At 48.1% G+C, this 26,048-nt stretch overlaps 1 protein-coding gene across 1 annotated transcript; it reads left to right on the plus strand.

Moving 5' to 3' along the window:
• Nucleotides 1-8,731: 8,731 nt before the first annotated feature.
• Nucleotides 8,732-23,293, plus strand: LOC145362239 (transmembrane protein 91-like). The gene is made up of 3 exons (XM_080218310.1): nucleotides 8,732-9,175; nucleotides 19,443-19,592; nucleotides 22,423-23,293. The coding sequence occupies exons 1-3, from the start codon at nucleotides 8,732-8,734 to the stop codon at nucleotides 22,579-22,581; spliced, it is 753 nt and encodes a 250-aa protein (XP_080074436.1). The 3' UTR covers nucleotides 22,582-23,293.
• Nucleotides 23,294-26,048: the final 2,755 nt, after the last annotated feature.

Consider the following 26,048-nt stretch of genomic DNA (forward strand, 5'->3'; position numbering starts at 1 on the left):
AGTGTCCAAAGATGGTCAGGTTAGGTGGATTGGCCATGGGAAATGCTTGGTGTTATGAGGAATCTCTCTTTTGGAGAGTCAGTGCAGACTCGACGGGCTGAATGGCCTCCTTCTGCACTGTAGGGATTCTATGATTGGGTTAAACTGACATTATAAAGTGACTGTTCAGCTGTTGAGAGTATGGGGATGCTTAGTTCTGATTTGGACATTATAGACAAGTTAATACTAGAGTAAAAAACAAACAGTTCTAATTAGCGAGAGGGTGCTGCTGAGATTCACTCAGGCTGAGGTAACAATCCTCAATCTGGGCTTTGTGCCACTTAGCTCATTACCAAGCAGTTCAGCGCTGCTGACTGCTCCCATTCCAACTCAAACACACATCACCTTAACGCGGCAGCCAACGCCACACGCACGCACACACACATATGAATCTAGACAGATGCAGAGCAAACAGGGACAAAGCAAAAAGAGAGAAACAGCAGAGGTTGAAAAGGAAGAATGAGAGATGGTGGGAAAGAGAAAGGGAAGGAGGGAGAGATGATTTTTTTAACTAGTGTCACAAGTAGGCTTACATGAACACTGCAATGAAGTTACTGTGAAAATCCCCGAGTCGCCACACTCCGACATCTGTTCGATTATCATAGAATCCCAACAGTGTGGAAAGAGGCTATTCAGCCCATCAAGTCTGCACTGACCACAATCCCACTCAGGCCCTATCCCTGTAAACCCACTTATTTACCTGCTCGTTACCCTGACACTAAGAGGCAATTAAGATGGTCAATCCACCTAACCTACACATCTTTGGGCACTAAGGGACAATTTAGCACGGCCAATTCACCTAACCTGCACATCTTTGGACACTAAGGGGCAAGTTAGCATGACCAATCCACCTAACCTGCACATCTTTGGACACTAAGAGACAATTTTGCATGTCCAATCCACTTAACCTGTAAATCTTTGGACACTAAAGGCAATTTAGCATGGCGAATCCACCTAACCTGCACATCTTTGGACACTAAGGGGAATTTAGCATGGCCAATCTATCTAACACACATCTTTGGACTGTGGGAGGAAACCAGAGTACCCGGAGGTAACCAACTCAGACACAGGGAGAACATGCAGACCACGCACAGACAGTGACCCAAGCTGGGAACCAAGCCCAGGTCCCTGGTTCTGTGAAATATCAGCGCAAACCTGGTGTGGGATTCAAACCACAGAACTTTCTACTCAGAAACAGGGTAGATACCCCATCCCTGGAACTGCACACCGGTGAGGCAGCACCTTTCAAGGATGGGGAAAGACCAAAAATTGTTGGTTCAATCATGGGTTAACCTCAGGCTAACCTCTTCATTGTCCTCAGGAGCAGTGAGTGAAGATGTACAGAATGCCCCATGTGTTGGCTGTTTTAACTACAACTAGCACCTGTCCCATCCTGTTGGCAGGGTAAACCCTGCCAACACCGGGCTGGCGTGTGTGGGAGGGTAGAGCCAGGTATCTACATCAGCAGAGAGAGGCGGGGGTGGAATTGAACCCCGGGGCATTCTGTACATCTTCACTCACTGCTCCTGAGGACAATGAAAGAGATTAGCCTAGGTTAAATCATGATTGAACCAAAGATTAGTTGCCTTTCCCCATCCCTGGAAGGTGGTGGGAAGTTCCAGGATGGGGTGGCGTGGATATCTACCCTGCTTCTGAGCAGGAAGTTCTGTGGTTCGAATCCCACCCCAGGTTTGCTCTGATATCTCACAGCACCAGGGACCTGGGCTCAGCACAACAGCACATCCCTTGCAGCAACCGAGGGCAGAGGATGAGCACTAGGACCAAGGAGGAGCTCTGCAGCCAGCAGTGAGGATAGGACTGATTGGGAGAAGGGAGTTTGGAGATACAGTGTTTGCTGAATGAAAGAGGTCTCGGCTTCAGAAAACTTTCATCTTACTGCTGCTCGCAAGCGTGCGAGCAAACTCGTTTCTGATGGGCTGGGGAGAGGAGGTTTTATAGGATGGAGAACCGCTGTTAAACCCACTGCCACATCCCTCACTGTCTCTCCCGGTAAGTCACTTGCTATGCGTTGCCGAATCCATCTCTTCCTTCATCCTCTCCCCTTCTCCATCAAACTGTGGCCCAAGCCCCACAGCATATAAACGCGAAAGGCTTGATCACAGAGATTGGCAGCACAGAAGAAGACCCTTCGGCCCATTGTGTGCGTGCTGGCTGACAGCTATCCCTTCCATTCTAACCCACTTTCCCAGCTCTTGTCCACATCATTGCGTTATGATGCGTTTCTGAGTGTTCTTTACAATATGATGAGGGTTTTTTTCCTCTCTGACTCTTTCAGGCAGTGAGTTCCGGACCCCCCCCCCTCCCCACACCACCCTCTCCCCTCAAATCCACTCCAAACATTGTCCCTAAATCCCTCAAAAAAAAGATTCTGCATCTAACAGTCAGTTCAGGAAAAGCAACCGCAGACTCTAGAATCTAAGCTGAGAGGAGAGAATTCTGAGAGTGCAGAGTGAGTGTCTTCATGCCTGAGAGAGAGAGAGAGACATGAGAAAAAGAGAGACATGACAGAGAGAAAATGAGATGAATGAGAGAGAAAGAGAGAGTAATGACAGAGAGAGAAAGAGAGACATGACAGACAGAGAGAGAGGAGAAAGAGAGACATGACAGAGAGAGATAGAGAGAGAGAGATAGAGAGACAGACAGACAGACAAAGATGACAGAGAGAAATAGAGGAGAGAGAGAGGAGAGACAGGAAAGAGACAGAGAGAGAGAGAGAGAGAAAGGTGGGGGGAGAGGGAGAGGTGACAGAGAAAGAGAGGAAAGACAGGGAAAGAGAAAGACAGAGAGAGAGAGAAAAACAGAGAGATAAATAGAGAGAGGGGAGCAAGCGAGAGAGAGAGAGAGACATTATTGAAAAAGAGAGAGAAAGGAGGGACAGGCAGAGAGAGACATTACTGAAAGAGAGAGAAAAATAGAAAGAGGAGAGAGAGGAGAGACAGAAAGTGACAGATATAGAGACAGAGAGAAAGGGGAGAGAGAAAGACAGACAGAGAGAGATAAACAGAGAGAGAGAGAAAGGGGAGCGAGAACCAATGTAAAAAAGCCTCTCACATTTCCATCACAAGATCATACAGTTCAGGTTGCATGATTCTCCATATAGCAGGCCAGTGCAATCGTTATTCTTTTAATCCCTTCTTTCTATCCCACTCCCACTTTAATCTTTTTCAGTTCCCATTCATTACTCTCTCTCTCTCTCTCTCTTTATTCCATCCCTCCGTCCCATCTCTTTATCCCCTCTTTCAGCAGCAATTTCTATTTATTCACCACATCTCAAGGTGCTTCACAGTGGCGTTATAAAACAAAACGACACTAAAGAGGTACCAAGCCAAAGGCTTGGCCAAAGCGGTAGAGTGGAAAATATGCCTCCTATTGGGAGGGAGATGGAGAGGTTTAGGGGGAGGGTTCTACATGCATGTGTGGGTTTGTAAGTTTGTGTTTGTGCCTATGTGTGTCTCTGCGTGTGGGGAGGTTGCGGGTCAGGTTCTCACTGTGCGTGGGTGGGCATAATTTATTTGCCGAGCCATTCCATCGCTATCTCCACCTGTCAATGACTGATTCATGCAGTGCTGTTAGGATCTGATTATTCACACTGGCACTCATCACTTTGTTAAACTGCTCGCTCCCTTCCCACTTTATGCATTTTTGGCTTTGTTAGTCGTTTGTGCTGTTGATGGAGGTTCAAGACCACAAGACATAGGAACAGAATTAGGCCACTCGGCCCATCGAGTCTGCTCCGCCATTCAATCACGGCTGATAGTTTTCTCATCCCCATTCTCCTGCCTTCTCCCCACAACCTCTGATCCCCTCATTAATCAAGAACCTATCTAAAGACAGTGAGAGCCTTTTTCCTCGGATGGTGATGGCTAACACGAGGGGACATAGTTTTAAATTGAGGGGTGGTAATTATAGGATGGATGTCAGAGGTAGGTTCTTTACTCAGGGGGTAGTAAGGGCGTGGAATGGCCTGCCTGCAGCAGTTGTGGACTCGCCAACTTTAAGGTCGTTCAAATGGTCGGTGGATAGGCATATGGATAATATTGGAATAGTTTAGGTTAGAGGGTCATTAGATTGGTTCCATTGGTCGGCGCAACATCGAGGGCCGAAGGGCCTGTACTGTGCTGTAACGTTCTATGTTCTAAAGATACTCAATGACCTGGCCACCACATCCTTGTTTGTTTTTTCTTTGATGGAGGTGTGGATAATGGATGTCGCTGGCTGGGCCATCGTTTATTGCCCATCCCAAGTTGTCCTTGGAGAGCAGTTGAGAGTCAACCCCATTGCTGTGGCTCTGGAGTCACATGTAGGCCAGACCGGGTAAGGACGGCAGATTTCCTTCCCTAAAGGGACATTAGTGAACCAGGTGGGTTTTTGCCACAATGGTTTTGTGGTCACTGTTACGGCGACTAGCTTTCAATTCCAGATTTAAGAGTAAAAATTATTCATTGAAGGAGGTGATGGCCTAGTGGTATTATCACTAGACTATTAATCCAGAAACTCAGCTAACGCTCTGGGAGACCTGGGTTCGAATCCCACCACGGCAGATGGTGGAATCTGAATTCAATAAGAAATATCTGGAATTAAGAATCTACTGATGACCCATTGTCAGAAAAACCCATCTGGTTCCTTCAGGGAAGGAAATCTGCCATCTTTACCTGGCCTGGCCTACAGTGACTCCAGAGCCACAGCAATGTGGTTGACTCTCAACTGCCCCCGGGCAACTAGGGATGGGCAATAAATGCTGGCCAGCCAGCAACGCCCATGTTCCATGAATAAAAAAACAATTCTACTCACTGCCATAATGGACATTGAACCCACATCCCTAGGGCATTAGGAGTTTGCACGTGCTCCCTGTGTTTGTGTGGGTTTCCTCTGGGTGCCCCGGTTTCCTCCCACAGTCCAAAGATGGGCAGGTTAAGTTGATTGCCCCTTAGTGCCTTGGGATGCGTAGATTACAAGGATTAGTGGGGTAAATATGTGAGGTTATGGGGATAGGGCCTGGGTGTGATTGCTTGCCAGTGCAGACTTGATGGGCTGAATGGCCTCCTTCTGCACTGTAGGGATGAACACAAGGCAGACTTTTTCCACTGAGGCTAAGGGAGAAAAAAATCTAGAGGAAGTGGGTTAAGAGTGAAGGGGAAAAAGGTTAAAGGGAATATTTAGAGGGGGGTTCTTCACACAGAGAGTGGTGAGAGTGTGGAATGAGCTGCCGGATAAAGTGGTAAATGCAGGCTCACTTTTAACATTTAAGGAAAACCTGGACAGGTACATGGATGAGACGGGTGTGGAGGGATATGGTCCAGGTGCACGTCAGTGGGACTAGGCAGAAAAATGAATCAGCACAGCCAAGAAGGGCCAAAAGGCCTGTTTCTGTGCTGTAAATGTTCTGTGGTTCTATGATTAGCCGATTGTTAGTTCAATGACATTAACCTACCACCACCATCGCCCCAAAATTCAAGTAAATCGTGGCTTATTTTTATCTACCTCAACCTACATTCTTCCACAACCCCAATACCGTTGCCTAACTTTAATGTCTGTACTCTGTTAGGGGTTGTGGGTGTTAAAACGAAAAAGATGTGGTTTGCACGTATAGGTTCAAAATAACAACAACAGATTTATTGAGGGGCTGTTACCTGTGCAGAGTAGAAAATGAAACTAAGCAGGAGCCAGTGAAATGCTCCAATGACATCGCCATCAAACAACTGACTCTTAAAGCAATTGCACAACCGCTTAAATATATAACACTAACTAAAATCAATCAATCAATCTCAATTGTGAAGTTTTCAATTGATCCCCAATACCAAATGCCTTTTGGGGGAGTAAGTTCCAGATTGCTACTACCCTTATGTGAAGAGCCGCTTCTTGAAATCACTCCATAATTTTAACATTATGCTTTAACTGCACCCCCCAGCACCTAGCACCCTACCCCCCATTCCCCCACACCCACCTTGCATGACTTCCCCACCAGAGGAAACAGTCTCTCTCCTCTTGCAATATGCGCCAACATCCCATTTGCCTTCCTAATCCCAAGCTGTACCTGCACACTAACTTCTGTGATTTGTGTAGCGGAACTGCCAGATCCCTCTGCACCTCAGAGTTCTGCCATCTCTCTCTCTCTCTCTCCAATTAAAGGGAAATGGAATATCAAAGTAGGGAGGTTTTGTTACCCTATCTGTGTACGGTTTTGGTCTGCTTACATGAGAAAGGACATAATTGCGTTTGAAGCAATTCAGAGAAGACTCACCCGACTGATTCCTATGATGAAGAATTTCATTTACACAAAAAGGTTTGGCTTGTCTCCACTGGTGTTTGGATAATTGAGAGATGATCCTAGTTTAAGTTCATTTATTAGTGTCACAAGCAGGTTTACATTAACAGTGCAATGAAGTTACAAAGAACAGTACAGCACAGGAACAGACCCTTCAGCCCGCATAAATCACATTGTCCTATCGAGACCAATCTCTTACATCCCTCGATTCCCCGTCTGTTCGTGTGTCTATCCAGATAAGTCTTAAATGTCGCTAACATATCTGCCTCAACCACCTCAATTGGCAGTCCATTCCAAGCCCTCACTACCCTCTGCGTAAAAAACTTCCCCCACACATCTTCATGAACATTTCCCCCCTTACCTTGAACTTGTGCCCCCTTGTAATTCTCATTTCTGCCCTGGGAAAAAGCTTCCAACTATTCACCCTATCCATACTCTTCATAATTTTATAAGCTTCTAATAGGTCGCCCCTCAGCTTCCGTGTTTCCGGGGGGGGGTCAAACCCAGGTTATTCAATCTCTCCTCACTGCTAATACACTCCATACTGGGCAACATCCTAGTAAACCTTTTTTTGCACTCTTTCCAAAGCCTTCTGGTGACCAGAATTGGACACAGTATTCCAAATGTGGTCTGTGAAAATCCCCTAGCCGCCTGTTCAGGTACACCAAGGGAGAATTTAGCAAGGCCATAACGCGCCTAACCAGCATGTCTTTCGGACTGTGAGAGGAAATCGGAGCACCCGGAGGAAACCCACGCAGGCACGGGGAGAACATGCACACTCAGCACAGACAGTGACCCAAGCTGGGAATCGACCCTGGGGCCCTGGAGCTGTGAGGCAGCAGTGCTAACCACTGTGCCACCACGTTAAGCCACATGAAACGTGGCTTATTGAAAGGTATAAGATCCTGAGAGGACTTAACATGGTAGATGCTGAGAGGATGTTTTCCCCTTATGGGAATGGCTAGAACTAGGGGGTCACTGTTTAAAGGAGTCTCCCATTTAAGACAGAAAGACTACTTTTCCCAGAAGAGAGTGGAATTCTCTTTCCGGGGGCAGTGGAGGCTAAGCCATTGAATAATTAAAAGGCTGAGTTAGATGAGTACTTGATCAACAAGGAAGTTCAAGGCTGTGGTGGTGGAGGTAGGAGGAAAATGGATTTGAGGCCATCTCAGATCACCCATCTCTCAGATCAGTCATGATCTCATCAAATGGTAGAACATGCTTGAAGGGGCTGAATGGCCTACTCTTAATTCTAATTTATATGTTGAATGCCTCATGGAAGTCCGTTTAAATAACTTCCAGAGATACTGCCTCAGACGCCACATTGGTCACCGCTGCAAGGAGATTTTATTACCCACAACCTACTCTTCACAAATTCATCCCGACTCTCTCTCTCTCTCTCTGAAAACAAGGAGTGTTCTTGTCAATGTCCTAGTCAATAGTCATCCCTTAACCAGCATCACTAAAATAGTTATTATCAGTTTGCTATTTTTGGAAGCTTGCCTTGGGCAAATTGGTCGCCCTGTGGGGGGCACGGTGGCACAGTGGTTAGTAGTGGTGCCTCACAGCGCCAGGGACACAGGTTCAATTCCAGCCTCAGGTGACTTTCTGTGTGGAGTTTGCACATTCTCACCATGTCTGCATGGGTTTCCTCCAGGTGCAAGTTTCCTCCCACAATCCAAAGATGTGCAGGTTACGCATTGGCCACGCTTAATTATTCCTCAGTGTCCAAAGATGTGTAGGTTAGGTGGATTGGCTATGCTAAATTGCCCCTTAGTGTCCATAGATCTGCAGGTTAGGTGGATTGGCCATGCTAAATTTTCCCTTTGTGTCTGAAGACGTTCAGTTTAGGTGGATTGACCATGCTAAATTTCCCCCTAATGTCCAAAGATGTGTAGGTTAGGTGGATTGGCCATGCTAAATTGTCCCTCAGCATCCAAAGTTGTGCGGGTTAGGTGAATTAGCCATACTAAAGTGCCCCTTGGACTCCAAAGATGCGCAGCTCGATGGATTGGCCACACTAAATTGCCCCTTAGTGTCCAAAGGTGTACAGTTTAGGTGGAATGGCTATGCTAAATTGCCCCTTAGAGTTCCAAGATGAGTAGTTTACGTGGATTGGGAGGGGGGTAAATGCATGGAGTTACAAGGATAGGCCTGTGTAAGGTGCTCTGTTGGAAAGTTGTTGCTGGCTCGATGGGCTGAATGGCCTCCTTCTGCACTGTTGGGACTCTATAATTGTTTCCAACAGTGAACATGCAAAGTAATTCTTTGACTATAAAGTGGGTGAAAGATTTGAGTAAAGCTGATTTTAATCACCGCAATTCATTTCAAGGAATGAAACTGTCCTTTTGTTCGACAGACATGAAGAGCATCCATTGACATTGGGAGAAAGACAGCTCTGAACAGATGGAAAATCTGTGCGAGCTTCAGAACCCCCTGTTAGGAGCGGGGAGGAGCAGCAAACCATTTAGTCACGTATCGCTCGGCCGTTGCTCAGCCCAAGAGGAACCTCCATCGCCCTCTGACAAAGCTCACCTCATCCCCATCTGGAGCTACCGACTCCGGGGTGGTCCTCCCACCAGCGCAGACTCCCAGCTGGTTCCACAGCTCCTGAACACTTGCTCACTGCAGAACACTGTGGAGTCTCTATACAGCACGACGCTCTGTACAGACCCCGGGGTCTGGGCGAGACTGAGAGACTGCACTGAGACTACTTTCACAGAGGACGCGACAGGGGGCCAGGAGATGATAAATCCCAAGGAGCTCGAGGTTCTGAAATCGGAAGTCAGCCAGGCAAAAGTTCCAACTGTCTCGATCGATGTGGAAGAACTTCCAATTCTGGAGGCGCAGGTAAATTGGTTTCCCACGGAAAGGTCAGCACGCAGTGGAGAAACACCTAACAGGGTCAGACAGGGTAGATTCAGAAAGAAGGTTCTTGGTGGTGAGGGGAGTCCAGTACTAAGGGTTATAGTTTGAGGATAAGGGGTAAACCTTTTAAGGCTGAGGTGATGAGAAATTTCGTCACCCAGAGGGTGGTGAATGTGTGGAATTCACTCCCACAGAACGTAGTTGAGGCCAAAACGTTGTCTGATTTCAAGAAGAAATTAGATGTAGCTCTTGGAGCTAAAGGGATCAAGGGATTTGGAGGGAAAGGTGGGATCAGGATATTGAATTTGATGATTCGCCATGATCAAAATGAATGGTGGAGCAGGCTCGAAGGGCCGAATGGCCTACTCCCTTTCATAGAATTTCACAGAAATCCTACAGTGCAGAGAGAGGTCATTTGGCCCATCGAGTCTGCACCGATCATAAACCCCAATATCCCTACGTATTTTACCTGCTAATCCATCTCACCTATGCCTCTCACAACTCGTAAGGGTCAATTTTTAGCATGGCAAATCAACCTAACCCACACATCTTTGGACTGTGGGAGGAAACCACAGCACCCGGAGGAAACCCTCACAGACACGAGGAGAATGTGCAAACTCCACACAGACAGTAGCTGCAGCTAGGAATCAAACCCAGGTCCCTGGAGCTTGAAGCAGCTGTGCTAACCATGGTGCTCCTGTACCGCCCCTTCTATTTGCTATGTACTCCTCCTTCTACTTGCTATGTTTCTATAAACTCCTTCCTGATTTACCTGTTACTCCATAGGATCGCTACAGTGCAGAAGCAGGCCCTTGGCACAGGTTAGAAGCCCCACAGTGCTGAAGGAGGCCATTCAGCCCATCGTGCCTGCACTGACAACAATCTCACCCAGGCCCCTTCCCTGTATAACCCTACATATATATCCTGCTAACCACCAGCCTGCCCCCAACACTAAGGGGCAATTTATCATGGCCAATCCACCTAACCTGCACTTTGGGTCAGTGGGAGTAAACCGGAGCAGCCGAAGGAGACCCAAGCAGACACGGGGAGAATGTGCAGACTCCGCACAGTCACCTGAGGCTGGAATCGATCCCGGGTCCCTGGCGCTCTGAGGCAGCCAGTGCTAACCACTGTGCCACTGTTACATTAGGGGCTTTCAAACATTCCTCATGGAAAATCAGTGTTGGGATTGTGGAAAAAGGCTGTTTGAGTTAGAAGCAAGAAGCTCACCCCTTCTGAACGATGGCAGTATCCGCCCCCCCCCCCTCCCCGTGTCTCAAATCTTCACTTCCCCATGAGTACATCCAGTCAGCTTTTCAACCCGCTGTGCTATTCACCTCACTGTTCTTCCTGGCATCCCGGCCAACATTCTCCCCTCGCCCAATAACACCACAGCAGCCTTTCTTTTGTTTCTGTTACACCGCAAACAGCCGATGTTTCATTGCATTGCTATTTGTGGAATCGTTCTGTGGACAAAATAGCTGCCATGGCAACAGAGACTGAACTATAAAACAAATTTGCAAAGCTGTTTGAGGCATTTTTCAGGGATATGCGACAAGCTTTATATCAACACCACCTTCTTAACCGACAATTTATTCAGAATTTCTGTTTGTTTGCCAAATATAGCACCGTTTTTTTTTAGAAATCTTTGTTAGTCTCGAGGCTTTGCGCACACTGCTGCCTCGCAGTGCCAGGGACCCAGTTCGATTCCTGGCTGGGGTTACTGTCTGTGCAGAGTTCTATGTTAGAACATAGAACATTACAGCGCAGTACAGGCCCTTCAGCCCTCGATGTTGCGCCGACCAGTGGAACGAATCTAATGACCCTCTAACCTAAACTGTTCCAATGTTATCCATATGTCTATCCACTGACCATTTGAATGCCCTTAAAAGTTGGCTAGTCCACAACTGTTATCTCCATGTCTGTGTGGGTTTCCTCCGGTTTTTCTCCCACAGTCCAAAAGGCAAGCTGGTTAGGTGCTAAATTCTCCCCCAGTCTACCCAATCAGGAGGGTGGTGACTAGAAGATCTGCACAGTCACTTCACTGCAGCGTTAATACAAGCTTACTTGTGATAGTAATAAATAAATTAAAACTTTTAACTTAAAGTGATCTGATCTCTCCCCTTCATGAGTCTACAAAATTCTTGGAGGATTTCTCTGACTCAAGGATGATCTGGATATGGCCCATCCTGAGTTCAAACATGTGGCTCTTCCGTGGCTCCATCTGGATAGTGAGGGTGGGTGTGGGGGTGGGGAAAGCACCTCTGCCTCTCTTGGCCAGAACAGGATGAGGGGAATCGACTTACAAAAGAGATCTGAACACGAGAATCCAAGTTGGCGCTCCCAGTGCCGACACTGAGGGAGCTGGTGGTGCTGTCTTTCAGATAGGATCTGCATCAAGGCCTCAATCTGCTTCCCAAGTGGGGCGTAAACGATCCCAGGAGGGGGGAGTTTCTCGCTGGTGCCGTGACCAACATTCATTTGGGGCGGCACAGTGACACAGCTGTTAGCACTGCTGCCTCACAGCGTTAGGGACCCGGGTTCGATTCCCGCCAGTTCGGGTCACTCTCTGTGCAGAGTCTGCACTTTCTCCCCGTGTCTGCGTGGGTTTCCTCCGGGTGCTCCGGTTTCCTCCCACAGTCCGAAAGACGTGCAGCTTAGGTTGATTGGCCATGGTAAATTGACCCTTAGTGTCCTGGGATGTGTAGGTTAGAGGGATAGGACTAGGGGGCACAGCCTCAAGATAAAGGGGGGGCGGTTTAGAACGGAGTTGAGGAGGAACTTCTTCACTCAAAGGGTGGTGAATCTCTGGAATTCTCTGCCCGTTGAAGTGGTGGAGGCTACCTCGCTAAATATTTTTAAGACGCGGGTTGATGGGTTTTTGATGAGAGAGGGGATTAAGGGTTATGGGGAGAGGGCGGGAATGTGGAACTGAGCCACGACAGATCAGCCATGATCTTATTGAATGGCGGGGCAGGCTCGAAGGGCTAGATGGCCTACTCCTGCTCCTATTTCTTATGTTCTTATGTAAATACACGGGGTGACGGGGATAGGGCCTATGTCGGATTACGGTCAGTGCAGACTCAATGGGCTGAATGGCCTCCTTCTGCATTGTAGGGGGATTTCCCAACCTTAAATAGATGATTTAGTCACTGGTCTAAAGCTTACCCAAAAAAATGGCAGAGGGCTGTTTCTGGTGAGAAAACTGGAGTGTTTCTCTCCAGATTCCACCAAAAAAAATCAACGGGGTGTAATTCATGCCATCATACAGGGGGTGGGGCCTACATGCACCAGTAAAATGGCGGCAACATAGAGATCAAGATGGCTTGTTTAAACGACGTCCCGATCAGAACTGCAAAGAACCTTCCCCCCTAGCCCACCACAGAGGCCTCAGGGACTCCCCTTCCCACCCCCACCTGCCCCAGTTGGATCCAGTATTTACTCCAACCCTCCCAACAATCAAGGGCCCCTTCTCTCTTCCACCCCCCACCCACAGCAATCAGCAGCCCCCTCTCTCTCACCCCCCCCCCTACGATCATAAGCTCCTTCTCTCTCCCACCCCCCCCCCCCCCACTCTAAATGACAATAGCTGGCATCCCCTACTCCCAACCCAGGACCACATCGGCATGAATTCCACCCCCACACCCTCATGAGGCTCCCCTGGTGCCCACCCTTGTCACAGCTTGATTGGTGAGGGAGAGAGAGTGAACGTTTCAGGGCAAGGGTCCTTCTAAAAGGTCCCTGCTCTGAAACACCGGCCGCGATTCTCCCAAAAGTGCCGAATTGGCGGGAAAGTCTGTCCCAAATCCCAACTGTTCTGTCCGTCCAGCTTCTCACTCGAATCTCCGCACTCTGTAAACTGCAGAGGTCCCAGCTGTTAAAACCCCAGGGTGGGGCGGCGCCTCTTTGCGCCGGAGTTCGATAGTTCTGGAATTCTGCGCGTGCGCAGTGGGCCCGATCTGTCGGACTCCCCGTTTGCTGCCAGCTCAATCGCTGGCCAGCCCAGGACCCCCGCGGTGCTGTCCTTCCAGCCCCTCAACAGCCTGATCACAGCCCCCACAACAATTCCTGGGCCAGCCTTGACCTCCCTCCCACCCCAGCCCCAGAGCATCCCAATGTCCAACCCATCCCCTCTCCCAGCAGTAGCAATCCCCCCCCCCCAACCAGAGGCAGGCCACACCCCCAGCACATCCCAATTGCTGCCCTCCCTCCATCCCAGACCGATTGCTATGCAGCATGGCAGCGGGAACCCCCACCCCAACCCACAGCCCCTACCCATAATAGGTCCCCCCCCCAAGCACTGCCTGATTGTCCCAATGGGCAGTGCCAAGGTGCCCCCTTGAGCAGTGCCAGGGGCCCAGGTTGGCACTGCCAGGTTAGAGAGGAGCAGGAGACTTCTCTCCAGCGTCCAGGCCAATGTTGATCCTTCCGGCAACACCACAAAAGCAGATGAAGGGTGCATTATCGGAATGTATGGGAGCTCGCTCAGCAGTTTGGCTGCCGTGTTTCCTACATTAACTACACAACGTTATCCATAAAGAACGTCAGGATCTTCTGGGATGTGAAAGGTGCTGTACAAACGTAAATCTTTCTTTCAAAGTAACCGAGTGCGTGATGTGATTAGGGAATTAAATCACTCTTTCTGCATTAGATTCACTGATTAATTTATCTTTGCAGTGCTGTTGATTTTTACAATTATTTCCTCATTATTCACTTCTGTGAAATAAAGCAAAGATTCACACCACTGAAACAAGTGGTATTCATTTTAATTAGCTCCCTTAGGATAAGAGGAACATTAGATCGAAATTTACACCATCAAAAACCATTACAATCTTTAAAGCACTTTATAACTAGCCCAGACAGAGTGAGAGAGAGATGCAGACACAGAGGGATTCAAAGAGGGAGCAGGAGATAGAGAAATGAAAAGGGAAGAGAGACACAGAGAGGGAAATGGAGGGAGGGGGAGGGGGGGAGGGAGGGGGGGAGCAGAAGAGAGGGGGAAGGAGGGGTGAAGAGAGGGGAGAGGGAAGGGGTAGAGGGGGAGGGAGGGAAAAGAGAGGGGGAGGGAGGGAGAGGGGAGGGGGGAGAGAGGGAAAGGGGAGGGGGGAGAGAGAGGAAGAGAGAAAGAACTGAGAGGGAGGGAGGGAGAAAAATGGAGAAGAGAAACAAAGAGGGAGAAATGGAGAGGACGGAGAGAGAGAGGGAGGGAGACAGAGGAAGAGGGAGAAAGAGAAATGGAGAGAGAGATGCAGAAGAATGCAGAGATGGGGAGAGAGAGGAGAAATGGAGAGGGAGACAGAAAAACAGAGGGATGCAAAGAGATGGAGAGGGACAGCGAGAAAGGAGGAGGGAAGAAAGAAACAGGGATACAAAAGATGGAAGATGGAGAGAAATGGGGGGAGGGGAAGAGGGAGTGAGAAACATCAGAGAGGGAGACAGGGAGGGGCAGATAGAGACAGTTGGAGAGAAGTGGTGAGCCACAGGAGGATGTAGAGGAAGGTAGACAGAGAGATGGAGGTGGAAAGAAAGACAGAGGGAGAGATATTGAGATGGAGAGAGAGGGAGAGACAGAGTCCAGAATCTTCTGCCCTATATTGTGGTGAGTTTGCTAGCCAGTGCTTGGGGCTGGGTGATCCAGCAATGATCCTAAGCCAGTGGCAGGCAGCACAGTGGTTAGCAGTGCTGCCTCACAACTCCAGGGGCCTGGGTTCGATTGCCGGCTTGGGTCACTGTGCGCAGTCTGCACGTTCTCCCCGTATCTCTGTGGGTTTCCTCCAGGTGTTCCAGATTCCTCCCACAGTCTGAAAGACGTGCTCGTTAGGTGCATTGGCCATGCTAAATTCTCCCTTAGTGTACCTGAACAGGTGCCAGACTGTGGGGACTAGAACATTTTCACAGTAACTTCATTGCAGTGTTAATGTAAGCCTTCCACTTAGAAAGGAAACCAGAACTAGAGGGCACAGCCTCAAAATAAGAGGTGGGGGGGCAGTTTAGAACAGGGTTGAGGAGGAACTTCTTCACTCAGAGGGTGGTGAGTCTCTGGAATTCTCTGCCCATTGAAGTGGTGGAGGCTACCTTATTGAATATGTTTAAGTCACGGGTAGATAGATTTCTGATAGATAAGGGAATTAAGGGTTATGGGGAGCAGCGGGAAAGTGGGACTGATCCACTTCAGATCAGCCATGATCTTATTGAATGGCGGGGCAGGCTCGAAGGGCTAGATGGCCGACTCCTGCTCCTATTTCTTATGTTCTTGTGACACTGATAAATAAACTTTAAACTAAGCCTTGGGTGGGTGCACCAGTGTTTCCCCAGTGCCACAGCCAATCATACACAATGAGATATAGGAGCAGAATTAGGCCATTCAGCCTATCGAGTCTGCTACACCATTCCATCATGGCTGATACGATTCTCATCCCAATTCTCCTGCCTTCTCCCTGTAACCCTTGATCCTATTATTGATCAAGAACCAAGAACCAACCTATGACTGACCGACAGCTCTTAATGGGCAAGGTCGGCACTTCCAGAGTTAAAGACTCCTTCTCGGTCTGTCAAGGGCCTGAGTGACACATGGTGTGGCTGGGGACCCCTAAAAAAGGCAATGCGAGGCTCAAGCCAGCCAATTTCCCCACCTCCTCCACAAAGTTCCAGAGGGAGGTAAACGTATTGAAGGGATACAGAAAGAGTAAGAGAGACACAGAGCATTTAATCCATACAGTGTAGGAGGTGGCCATTCAGTCCATCGAGACTGCATCGACAACAATCTCACCCAGACCCTATCTCCGTAACTCCACATATTTACCCTGTTAATCCCCCTGACACTAACGGCCAATCAACCCACACATCTTTGGACTGCTGGGAGGAAACCGGAGCACTGAGAGGAAACCCACGCAGGCACAGGGAGAATGTGCAAACTCCACACAGTCGCCCAAGGCTGGAATCAAAACCAGGTCCCTGGCACTGTGAGGCAGCACTGCTAACCACTGTGGCACCGTGCTAACCCTGAAGAATGTTATAGGATACAATGTGGGTTAGCAGTGAGTCACTTTGATTTGAGTTGATTTATTATTCTTGTGCAGTATACAAAGCATACCGTTCATAGAGAAAGAAACAAGAGAGTGCAGAATGTAGCATCAGTCACAGCTAGGGTGTAGAGAAAGATCAACTTAACGCAAGGTAGGTCCATTCAAAACTCTGATGGCAGCAGGGAAGAAGCTGTTCTTGAGTCAGTTGATACACGACCTCAGAATTTTGCATCTTTTCCCCAACAAAAGAAGGTGGAAGAGAGAATGTCCGTGCTGCGTGGGGTCCTTAATTATGCCGGCTGCTTTTCCGAGGCAGTGGGAAGTATAGACAGAGTCAATGAATGGGAGGCTGGTTTGCATGATGGATTAGGCTACATTCACGACCTTTTGTAGTTCCTTGCGGTCTTGGGCAGAGCAGGAGCCATACCAAGCTGTGATACAACCAGAAAGAATGCTTTCTGTGGTGCATCTGGAAAAGTTAGTGAGAGTCGTAGCTGACATGCCGAGTTTCCTTACTCTTCTGAGACAATAGAGGCGTTGATGGGATTTCTTAACCACAGTGTTGGCATGGGAGGGGGGAACCAGGACAGATTGTTGGTGATCTGGACACAGTTGAATACTCAGCCACTTCACAATTCTGTTGACAGCTTCCAGGACCTGTTGTTTGAAGCTTTCGATGAGAGTTAACTACAGGCATAAGGTTGTGTGTTCAAGCCCCAGTCTAAGTTCAAAAGTCTGTGCCTGACATTCCAGTGTAGCACTGAGGGTGTGCTGCTCTATCAGTAGGTGCTGCCTTTAAGATGAAACTAAACCAAGGCTGTGCAAGAGATCCCATTGTACTATATTGAAGAAGAGCAGGAGAGTTCTCCTAGTTTGGGCAGCACGGTGGCACAGTGGTTAGCACTGCTGCCTCGCAGCTCCAAGGACCCAGGTTCCATTCCCGGCTCGGATCATTGTCTGTGTGGACTTTGCACGTTCTCCCTGTGTCTGCGTGGGTTTCCTCAGGGTGCTCCAGTTTTCTCCCACGATCCAAAGATGGTAGGTTTGGCTGATTGATTACGCTAAATTGCCCCTTAGTGTCCAGGGCAATTAGCTAGGGGAAATGCATGGGGTTATGGGGGTCGGGCTTGCGTGGGATTGTGGTCGGTGCAGACAGGATTGGGCCGAATGGCCTCCTTCTGCATTGAAGGATTCCACAAAGCGATTCCACGAACATTGTGAAAATAGATGATTTGGCCGTTACCACATTTGCTGTTCATGCTTCATTGGCCACAAAGCAATTTAAAGTTTATTATTAGTTACAAGTAGGCTTACATTAACAGCGCAATGAAGTTACTGTGAAAATCCCCTGGTTGCCATACTCCGGAGCCTGTTTGGGTGCACCGAGGGAGAATTTAGCACGGAAAATCCACCTAACCAGCACGTCTTTGGACTATGGGAAGAAACCGGAGCACCCGGAAGAAACCCACGCAGACACAGGGAGACTCCACACAGACAGTGACCCAAGCTGGGAATCAAACTTGGGTCTCTGGCGCTGTGAGGCAGAGGTGCTAACCACTGTGCCACCATGCCATGGGATGTCCTATGGTCAGGAAAGATGCCACACAAATGCAAGTCATTCTTTAGTTTAATAATCATGCTTTACCGTGATTTGAGTGTCAGTTAGTGACACTCTGCATCAGGAAGTTGTGTGTTTGCATGTCGAGTACTGAGGACATGCAGCACTGCCAGCCAATGGCACGTTTGGAAGGATTTTGCAGGTTGACAGTCAACCTGTTTGGCCGTGTGATGAGCACACCGTCCTTAGACAGCAAGTCCTGGGATGGAACTCAAACACAGTAAGAAGTCTCACAACACCAGGTTAAAGTCCAACAGGTTTATTTGATAGTAAACACCACAAGTTTTCGGAACGCTGTTCCTTTGTCAGGTGAGTGGTCGAGCTCATTGGGACTCAAACCCAGAGCTCCTGGCTCAGAGGAAGGGGCGCAAACCCATAAAAACACAGGGAGCCAATATTCCACGGACGCATTCTCCACAGCAATGCTTCAAGCCAATTGGCTTCCCTTGTGCATGCTCCATAAGAACATAAGAAATAGCAGCAGGAGTAGGCCATCTAGCCCCTCGAGCCTGCCCCACCATTCAATAAGATCGCGGCTGATCTGTCGTGGCTCAGTTCCACATTGTTGGTCTCTTTGAATTTTGACATTTTTCGCACCGTCCTGATGAGGGCAAAATAGGAATCTTCAATTGCATGTCCTACGTTTAGGAATACAGATCTTAAAAGCACTATATAAATTTAAAGTTTATTTATTAGTATCACAAATCGGCTTACATTAACACTGCAATGAAGTTACTGTGAAAATCCCTCAGTTGCCACACTCCTGCGCCTGTTTGGGTACACTGAGGGAGAATTTAGCATGGCCAATGCACGTCTTTCAGACTGTGGAAGGAAACCAGAGCAGGAAAGTGGAGGTGACGTCCACGTGGTATTATCACTAGACTATTAATTCCAGAAACTCAGCTAATGTTCTGGGGACCCGGATTCGAATCCCGCTACAGCAGATGGTAGAATTTGAATTCAATAAAAAAAATCTGGAATTAAGAATCTTTTGGTGACCATGAAACCATTATCGAAAAACCCATCTGGTTCACTAATGTCCTTTCATAAAGGAAATCTGCTGTCCTTACCCGGTCTGGCTTACATGTCTCCAGAGCCACAGCGATGTGGTTAACTCTCAATTGCCCTCAAGCAACTAAGGATGGGCATGAAACGCTGTCCCAGTCAGCAAGGCCAATATGAATTTTAGAAAACACGCAGATACGAGGGGAACATGCAGACTCCACAGTCACACAAGGCTGGAATTGAACCCGAGTTCTTGGCACTGTGAGGCAGCAGCGTTAACCCAATGTGCCACCATGCCATCCCAGCACTGGCAACAAAGCTTTCAGCAGTTGAGGCTCAAAGTTCTGCAATTCCCTCCATAAGACTTTGGAATAGAATTAGGCTACTCAGCTCATCATGCCTGGTATTTTTCCTCATCCCCATTCTCCTGCCTTTTCCTCATAACCCCGATCCCCTTATTGATCAAGAACCTAGCTATCTCTGTCTTTAGTTTCTGCTAGATTTGAACGCAGAGGTAAAAGGTTAGGTCCTGAGTCGCTCCCACACGCTGCCATACTTTACCGCAGAATGTTTGCAGGTGTTGATGTTGCTCTTTTCACAGACTAATTACCACAGCGATGGTGACAGCAATAGTGACAGTGACAGCACCACCTCCCTCAACATCCCTCAGGATTACCTGGGACTTGCCGTCTTCTCCATGCTCTGCTGCTTCTGGCCAATGGGAATTGCTGCATTTTACTTATCACAGAAGGTAAGGTGCCATCTTCTGCACTTTGCGGATTCAATTGGCAGTCAGCTGTCAGAACAGCGCACCCGAAAACTTAGATTTTGCTTCCTGGAGTTCAAAAAACGGAGGGTGATCTCAGTAAGCTGCTGAAAATGATTAAGGGACTCAATGGGGGAGATAGGGAGAAAATATATCAGAACAAAGACGCACAAGATTAAAATCGGAACTAAATGATTCAAAGGATTGTAGAATTCCTACAGTGCAGGAGGCCATTCAGCCCATCAACTCTGCCCCGACTAGCAGAGTAAATGTTCCCGTAACCCCTCATATTTACCCTGCTAGCTCCCCCAACACTAAGGGAAACTTACCACCTAACACACGCAAGTTTGGACTGTGGGTGGGAGGAAACCGAAGCATCCGGAGGAAACCCACACAGACACGGGGAGAATGTGCAAACTCCACACAGACAGTGACCCAAGGCTGGAATTGAACCCAGGTCCCTGGCACTGTGAGGCAGAGTGCTAACCACTGTGCCAATTCAGGAGAGTAGTATTATCACCAGGTTATTAATCCAGAAATTCAGCTAATGTTCTGGGGACCCGGGTTTGAATTCCAAGGCAGATGGTGGAATTTGAATTCAATAAACAACGTCTGGAATTAAGAATCTACTGATGGTCATGAAACCATTGTTGATTGTTGGAAAAACCCACCTGGTTTGCTAATGTTCTTTCGGGAAGGAAATCTGCCATCCTTACCCAGCCTGGCCTACATGTGACTCCAGAGCCACTGTAATGTGGTTGACTCTCAACTGCTCAAGGGCAACTAGGGATGGGTAATAAATGCTGGCCTAGCCAGCATTGCCCATGTCCCACAAATGAATAAAAAATCTATTTTCACACAATATCCAACGGAAATCTCCCATTACCTCCCTCAAATATCTGTGGATGATGATTATGATAGAACTGCCTAAAGGGGCCCAATGGTCAACCCAGTTCTTATGTTCCTAGCTACCCGCTTCATCAAGGAGACGAGGGCATTTTACCAGCCACCAGGTCAACACTCTGTGGACAGTGTGTAGTCACAGTACTTAAACTTGCTGTAATCTCCACCAGTCGTACGTTGAGATACGTGCGACTCCTCCAACTGTGGCCTCTTGGGCATGCCCAATTTTACGCTCTTCAACACCAGCAACAGAGCCTTCAGTCATTGAGGCTCAAAGCTCTGCAATTCCCTCCATAAGACACAGGAACAGAATAGGCCACTCAGCTCATCATGCTTTATATTTTTTTCATCCCCATTCCCCTGATCTCCTTATTGATCAAGAACCCAGCTATCTCTGTCTTAAAGACACTCAATGACCCGGCCTCCTCTGCGGCAAAGAGTTCCACAGATTCACCACTCCCTGGCTGAAGAAATTCCCCCTCATCTCTGTTTTAAAGGTTCGTCCCTTTAGCCTGAGGTTGTGCCCTCAGGTTCTAGTTTTTCCTACTAGTGGAAACATCCTCTCCACATCCACTCTATCCAGGCCTTGCAGTATCCTGTAAGTTTCAACAAGATCCCCCCCTCGTCCTTCTAAACTCCGAGTACAGACTCAAAGTCCTCAACCCGTTCCTCATATAACAAGCTCTTCATTCCAAGGATTATTCCTGTGAATCTCCTCTGGACCCTTTCCAAGGCTAGCACATCCTTCCTTAGATTATGGGATCCAAAACTACTCACAATATTCCAAATGGGGTCTGACCAGAGCCTTATACAGCCTCAGAAGTATATCCCTGCTCTTATATTCGAGCCCTCTTGACATGAATGCTAACATTGCATTTGCCTTCCTAACTGCCGACTGAACCTGCACGTTAACCTTCAGAGAATCTTGAACAATGACTCCCAATCCCTTTGTGCTTCCGATTCTTGTGAACCTCCCTTAAATTCAAAGAGAGAAGTGGGACAATTTAAGATGCTCCTTAAAGTGACCAAGTGTCTTAATATGTCCTTCTGTTGCTCGGTGGCAAGTTGGCTCTGTTGTGAGGCAGCTCAGAATGTCTCAAGCCAAAAGAGAAAATGCTGGAAAATCTCAGCAGGTCTGGCAGCATCCGTAAGGAGAGAAAAGAGCTGCTGTTTCAAGTCCAGGTGACCCTTTGTCAAAGCTAAAAAGCATAGAAAGTGTGAGGTATTTATCCTGTAGGGTGAGGGAATGAAGGATGAGTCATAGCCACAGAAACCAGGGGAAAGGCTGCTAAAGGCAGTCCTTAGAGAGAATAGAAGGTATGAATGGCCAGGAAAGCTGAAATCAGATGAAGATGTGGGGTGAGGGAGGAGAAATGGATGAGAGAGGGGTAACATTGAGAAAAAGGGGAAGCAAAGTAGGCAAAAAGGTAAGGAAAAGGGGGATAAAATGGGGGGAAGAAAAATAAAGACAATAAAGAAATAAAAGGTAGCGAACAGTTAAAAATTAAATGAAATAAAAACAAAGGGGTGGAGGTGGGTTAGAGCGAATCATCTGAAGTTGTTGAACTCAATGTTGAGACCGGAAGGCAGGAAGGTGCCTAGCCAGAAGATGAGGTGCTGTTTTTCCAGTTTGCGTTGAGCTTCACTGGAACATTGCAGCAGGCCAAGGACAGACATGTGGGCACGGGAGCAGGATCGTGTGTTAAAATGGCAAGCAACAGGAAGGTTAGGGTCCTGATTGCTCACAGGCTGAAGGTGCTCAGCAAAAGCAACCACGTCAAGTGGAACGTTTTAATGTTAATGGCTCAATGCGAGTGCAGGCTGTGGCTGGATTATCCGTTTTAATTATCTGAACAATTAACTGCTTTATTCTTCAACTCAACAACTAACCTTCTCATCCTGTGTCCTCCAGACCAGCAAAGCCACGGCCAAAGGGGATTATCGGCGGGCTGGCGCGACCTCCAGGCAAGCTCTGTGCGCCGCCATCTGCGCCATTGCCCTGGGGGTCTGTGTGTACGTTGGAAGCGTGGCAGTTCTGGCTGTCTACATGTCAAAGGATGGCCACTCGTAGCGCCAGTCGCGAGCAAGTGCCAACCTCTCCTGGCACCGAGGCCAAGAGGTGATTTCTGCTGGACATTTCGCTGCGCTGAGAGGAGGGAACATCTTCAAAGGAAAGCCAGCAAGCATCTGACTGAAGGTGACCAATGCCTTTGCCCATCGAGATCTGACCTGGAAGCCTCATCTATGCTGAAGCTGGAACAACTTGTTGCTCAGTGTGTCAAACCAATTTCTGTCCACGCGAAGATTCATCTTGAGGCACCTGGACTGAATCAGGGCCCAGATTCGTGACTCGCTCTGCAATGCCGTATGTAGTTAATCATCTGTAACAGAGTTTTAAAAGCCCAGCTGTGGGTTCAAGTCCCGCTCCAGAAATCTAAGCACGCAAGCTAAACTGGCACTCCCAATGCAGTTCCTGAGGGAGCGCTGCACTGTTGGGAGTTGCCAGCTTTAGGATCAGACGTGAAACCGAGACGTTAAAATATCCGCCCTGTCAGACGGACCCAAAAGTTACAACGACATTATGTGAAGGACAGGAGAGTTCACCCCGGGGTGTCCTGGCTAATATCTATGCCACAAGCAACATTGCAATACAGATAATCTTCTCAGTGTGATTCTGCTGTTTGTGGAAACTTGCTGGGGCTACATTTCTACAGCCAATACGTTGTCCATCAAGTTTCGCGATGCCGAAGATCATGAACGGTGCTACACAAATGCAAGTTGGTTTTTATTACATGCTTTCAGGGAAGAGGAGCCACTGAGGGTAGGAGAGGGTGGGTGGGGAGCGGGCAGAGCTGATGGGGGTAAGGTTGGGAAGGAGGAGTTATGGCGGGGGTGGGGGGGGGCAGGAGGAGTACAGGGCAAGAGGGTTAAAACAATCCGACACCAAAACAACCTTCGCAGCTGAGGTAGACACACAGAGTAGGATTATAAAATCCCTGCAGTGCAGGAGGGAGCCATTCAGCCTATCGAGCCTGCACCAACAACAATCCCAACTAGGCCCTTTCCCCGTAACCCCACACATTTACTCCCCCCCCCGCAACACTTAGGGGCAAGTTAGTATGGCCAATCCACCTTACCTACATATCTTTAGACACTAAGGGACAATTTAGCATGGCCAATTCACCTAACCTGCATATCTTTGAAGTGTGGGAGGAAATTGGTACACCTAGAGAAAACCCATGCAGACACAGGGAGAACGTGCAAACTCGACACAGACAGTGACCCGTGGCTGGAATTGAACCCGGGTCCCCGGCGCTGTGACGCAGTAGTGCTAACCACTGTGCCACCCACAAGGTAAACCATCATCGCTTGCAGTGGAGCGAGATGCCCCAAACTCCAATCTGATGAAGAATGCTGAACACTGGTCCCACAGACTTTTTTTGTGTTCTCCTAGCGGAGCTTATATTAAAATCCTGCAGCACATCAGAGGGCTGAAGTGCTTTCTCTGCCTCTGTGCCAGAAACACACACATTCACTGCAGTGATGATTATAACACTTACTGACTGCTGCTCACCACTTCAAATACACTGCATCAACCAAGATAAGTAGGAGAGCTAAATGCTCGGAACGGCAGGAGAAGGAATAAAGAACCAAGCAATTTGCATCTGAATAAAACAAAACACACAAACGTCTTTAGCAAATTTAAGGAGAAACGTGACAGCAAACAGTCACGCCAGCTTAACATAGCACAAATTCCCACCCCCTATCCCCCCTGCGCCGATCAGGTATGTTACAGCCCTCAGGCCTCACTGAGTTCAATAACTTTAGACTATAACCTTTCTCCTCCATCTTGACCATCATCTATCCCCAACATGATTTGTTCCTGTGAAGATAACACTCCCTCCCCCTCTCCCACTGGGCCATCTGTCACTCGCTCTTAACTCTTGCTCCCTCTTTGATGCAGCCCCTGCCACTGTTCCACCTCCTCACATACAGTACATAACCCAACCCAACACATTTGCCCCAGCCCACTCTCTCTCTCTCTCTTCTTCCCCCCCCCCGCCAGCTCTTTAGTTCTGGAGAAGGGTCGCGCGGACTCAAAACTGAGAAATAAATAAGCATTTTTACTTGCTGTGACCACTCCTTGCCAGGTTTGAAGGGATATTGTTGGACAATTAGAAATTTGTTCGAGACCAAACTAGAATTAAATGAGCATTAACTCTGTACTCGGCTGTCCCTGGTTTTCCTTGGGAAGACGATAATGAACTATTGCAGGCTGTTGTAAAGGTTTGCCCCACAACAATATAAATATGGATTTTGACCCAGGGGGAGGCAATAGCCTATTGGTATTATCGCTAGACTATTAATCCAGAAACTCAGCTACTATTCTGGGGAACTGGATTCGAATCCCGCCACGGCATATGGTGGAATTTGAATTCAGTAAAAAAAAATCAGGAATTAAGAATCTACTGATGACCATGAAACCATTGTCGGAAAAACCATCTGGTTCACTAATATCCCTTCAGGGAAGGAAATCTGCTGTTCTTATCCGGCCTGGCTTACATGCGACTCCAGAGCCACAGCAATGTGAATGACTCTCGACTGTCCCCCCCATGGGCAATGAGGGATGGGCAGTAAATGCTGGCCCTGCAAGCAACGCCCATGTCCTATGAATGAATCAAACTCCATTGAAAGGCAATTAGGGATGGGCAACAAATGCTGGCTGTGATGCCAGCAACATTCAATATCCATACCCCCAAAGAATAAACAAAATACCTGGAGGTCACACCTGGGCTACAGTTTTGGTCTCCTTACTTGAGAAAGGATATACTGGCACTGGAGTGGGTGCAGAGGAGGTTCACTAGGTTGATTCTGGAGTTGACAGGGTAGGCTTATGAGGAGAGACTGAGTAGCCTGGGCCCATACTCATTGGAATTCAGAAGACTGAGGGGAGATCTTAAAGAAACATATAAGATTATGAAGGAAATAGATGAGATAGAAGCAGGGAGGTTGTTTCCATTGGCAGATGAAACGAGAACTAGGGGGCATGGCCTCAAAATAAGGGGGAGCAGGTTTAGGACTGAGTTGAGGAGAAACTTCTTCACCCAAAGGGTTGTGAATCCTTGGAATTCCCTGCCCAGTGAAGCAGTTGAGGCTCCCTCATTGAATGCTTTTAAGGCAAGGACAGATAGATTTTTGAACAGTAAAAAAATTAAGGGTTATGTTGAGAGGGCGGGTAAGTGGAGCTGAGTCCATGAAAAGATCAGCCAAGATCTTATTGAATGAGACTCGAAGGCCAGATGGCCTACTTCTGCTCCGAGTTCATATGGTCTAAACCTCCATCAACAACACCACTGAATAATTTAGCCAAAAGTGGAAACAGAATGAGCCATTTAACAAAGCTGTACTGAGTGCTGTTGTGAATAATCCAACCCTTACAGGACCACGTGAATCAGTAGTTGACAGAGTGGGAAATAGTGATAAAATAGCTCAGCAAATAAATTACACCGACCTACACACAGCGAGAGATGGATACAT

Source organism: Carcharhinus amblyrhynchos, unplaced genomic scaffold (genome assembly GCF_965287045.1).
Source record: "Carcharhinus amblyrhynchos unplaced genomic scaffold, sCarAmb.v2.hapA scaffold_37, whole genome shotgun sequence".
Taxonomy (NCBI): domain Eukaryota; kingdom Metazoa; phylum Chordata; class Chondrichthyes; order Carcharhiniformes; family Carcharhinidae; genus Carcharhinus; species Carcharhinus amblyrhynchos.

What these genes read in the sequence shown, in the direction of transcription:
- LOC145362239 (XM_080218310.1), top strand. Translation starts at nt 8,732, where the DNA reads ATGGAAAATCTGTGCGAGCTTCAGAACCCCCTGTTAGGAGCGGGGAGG. An exon ending in TTCCAATTCTGGAGGCGCAG is followed by an intron (nt 9,176 to 19,442) that starts GTAAATTGGTTT and finishes CTCTTTTCACAG; the next exon opens with ACTAATTACCACAGCGATGG. An exon ending in CATTTTACTTATCACAGAAG is followed by an intron (nt 19,593 to 22,422) that starts GTAAGGTGCCAT and finishes TGTGTCCTCCAG; the next exon opens with ACCAGCAAAGCCACGGCCAA.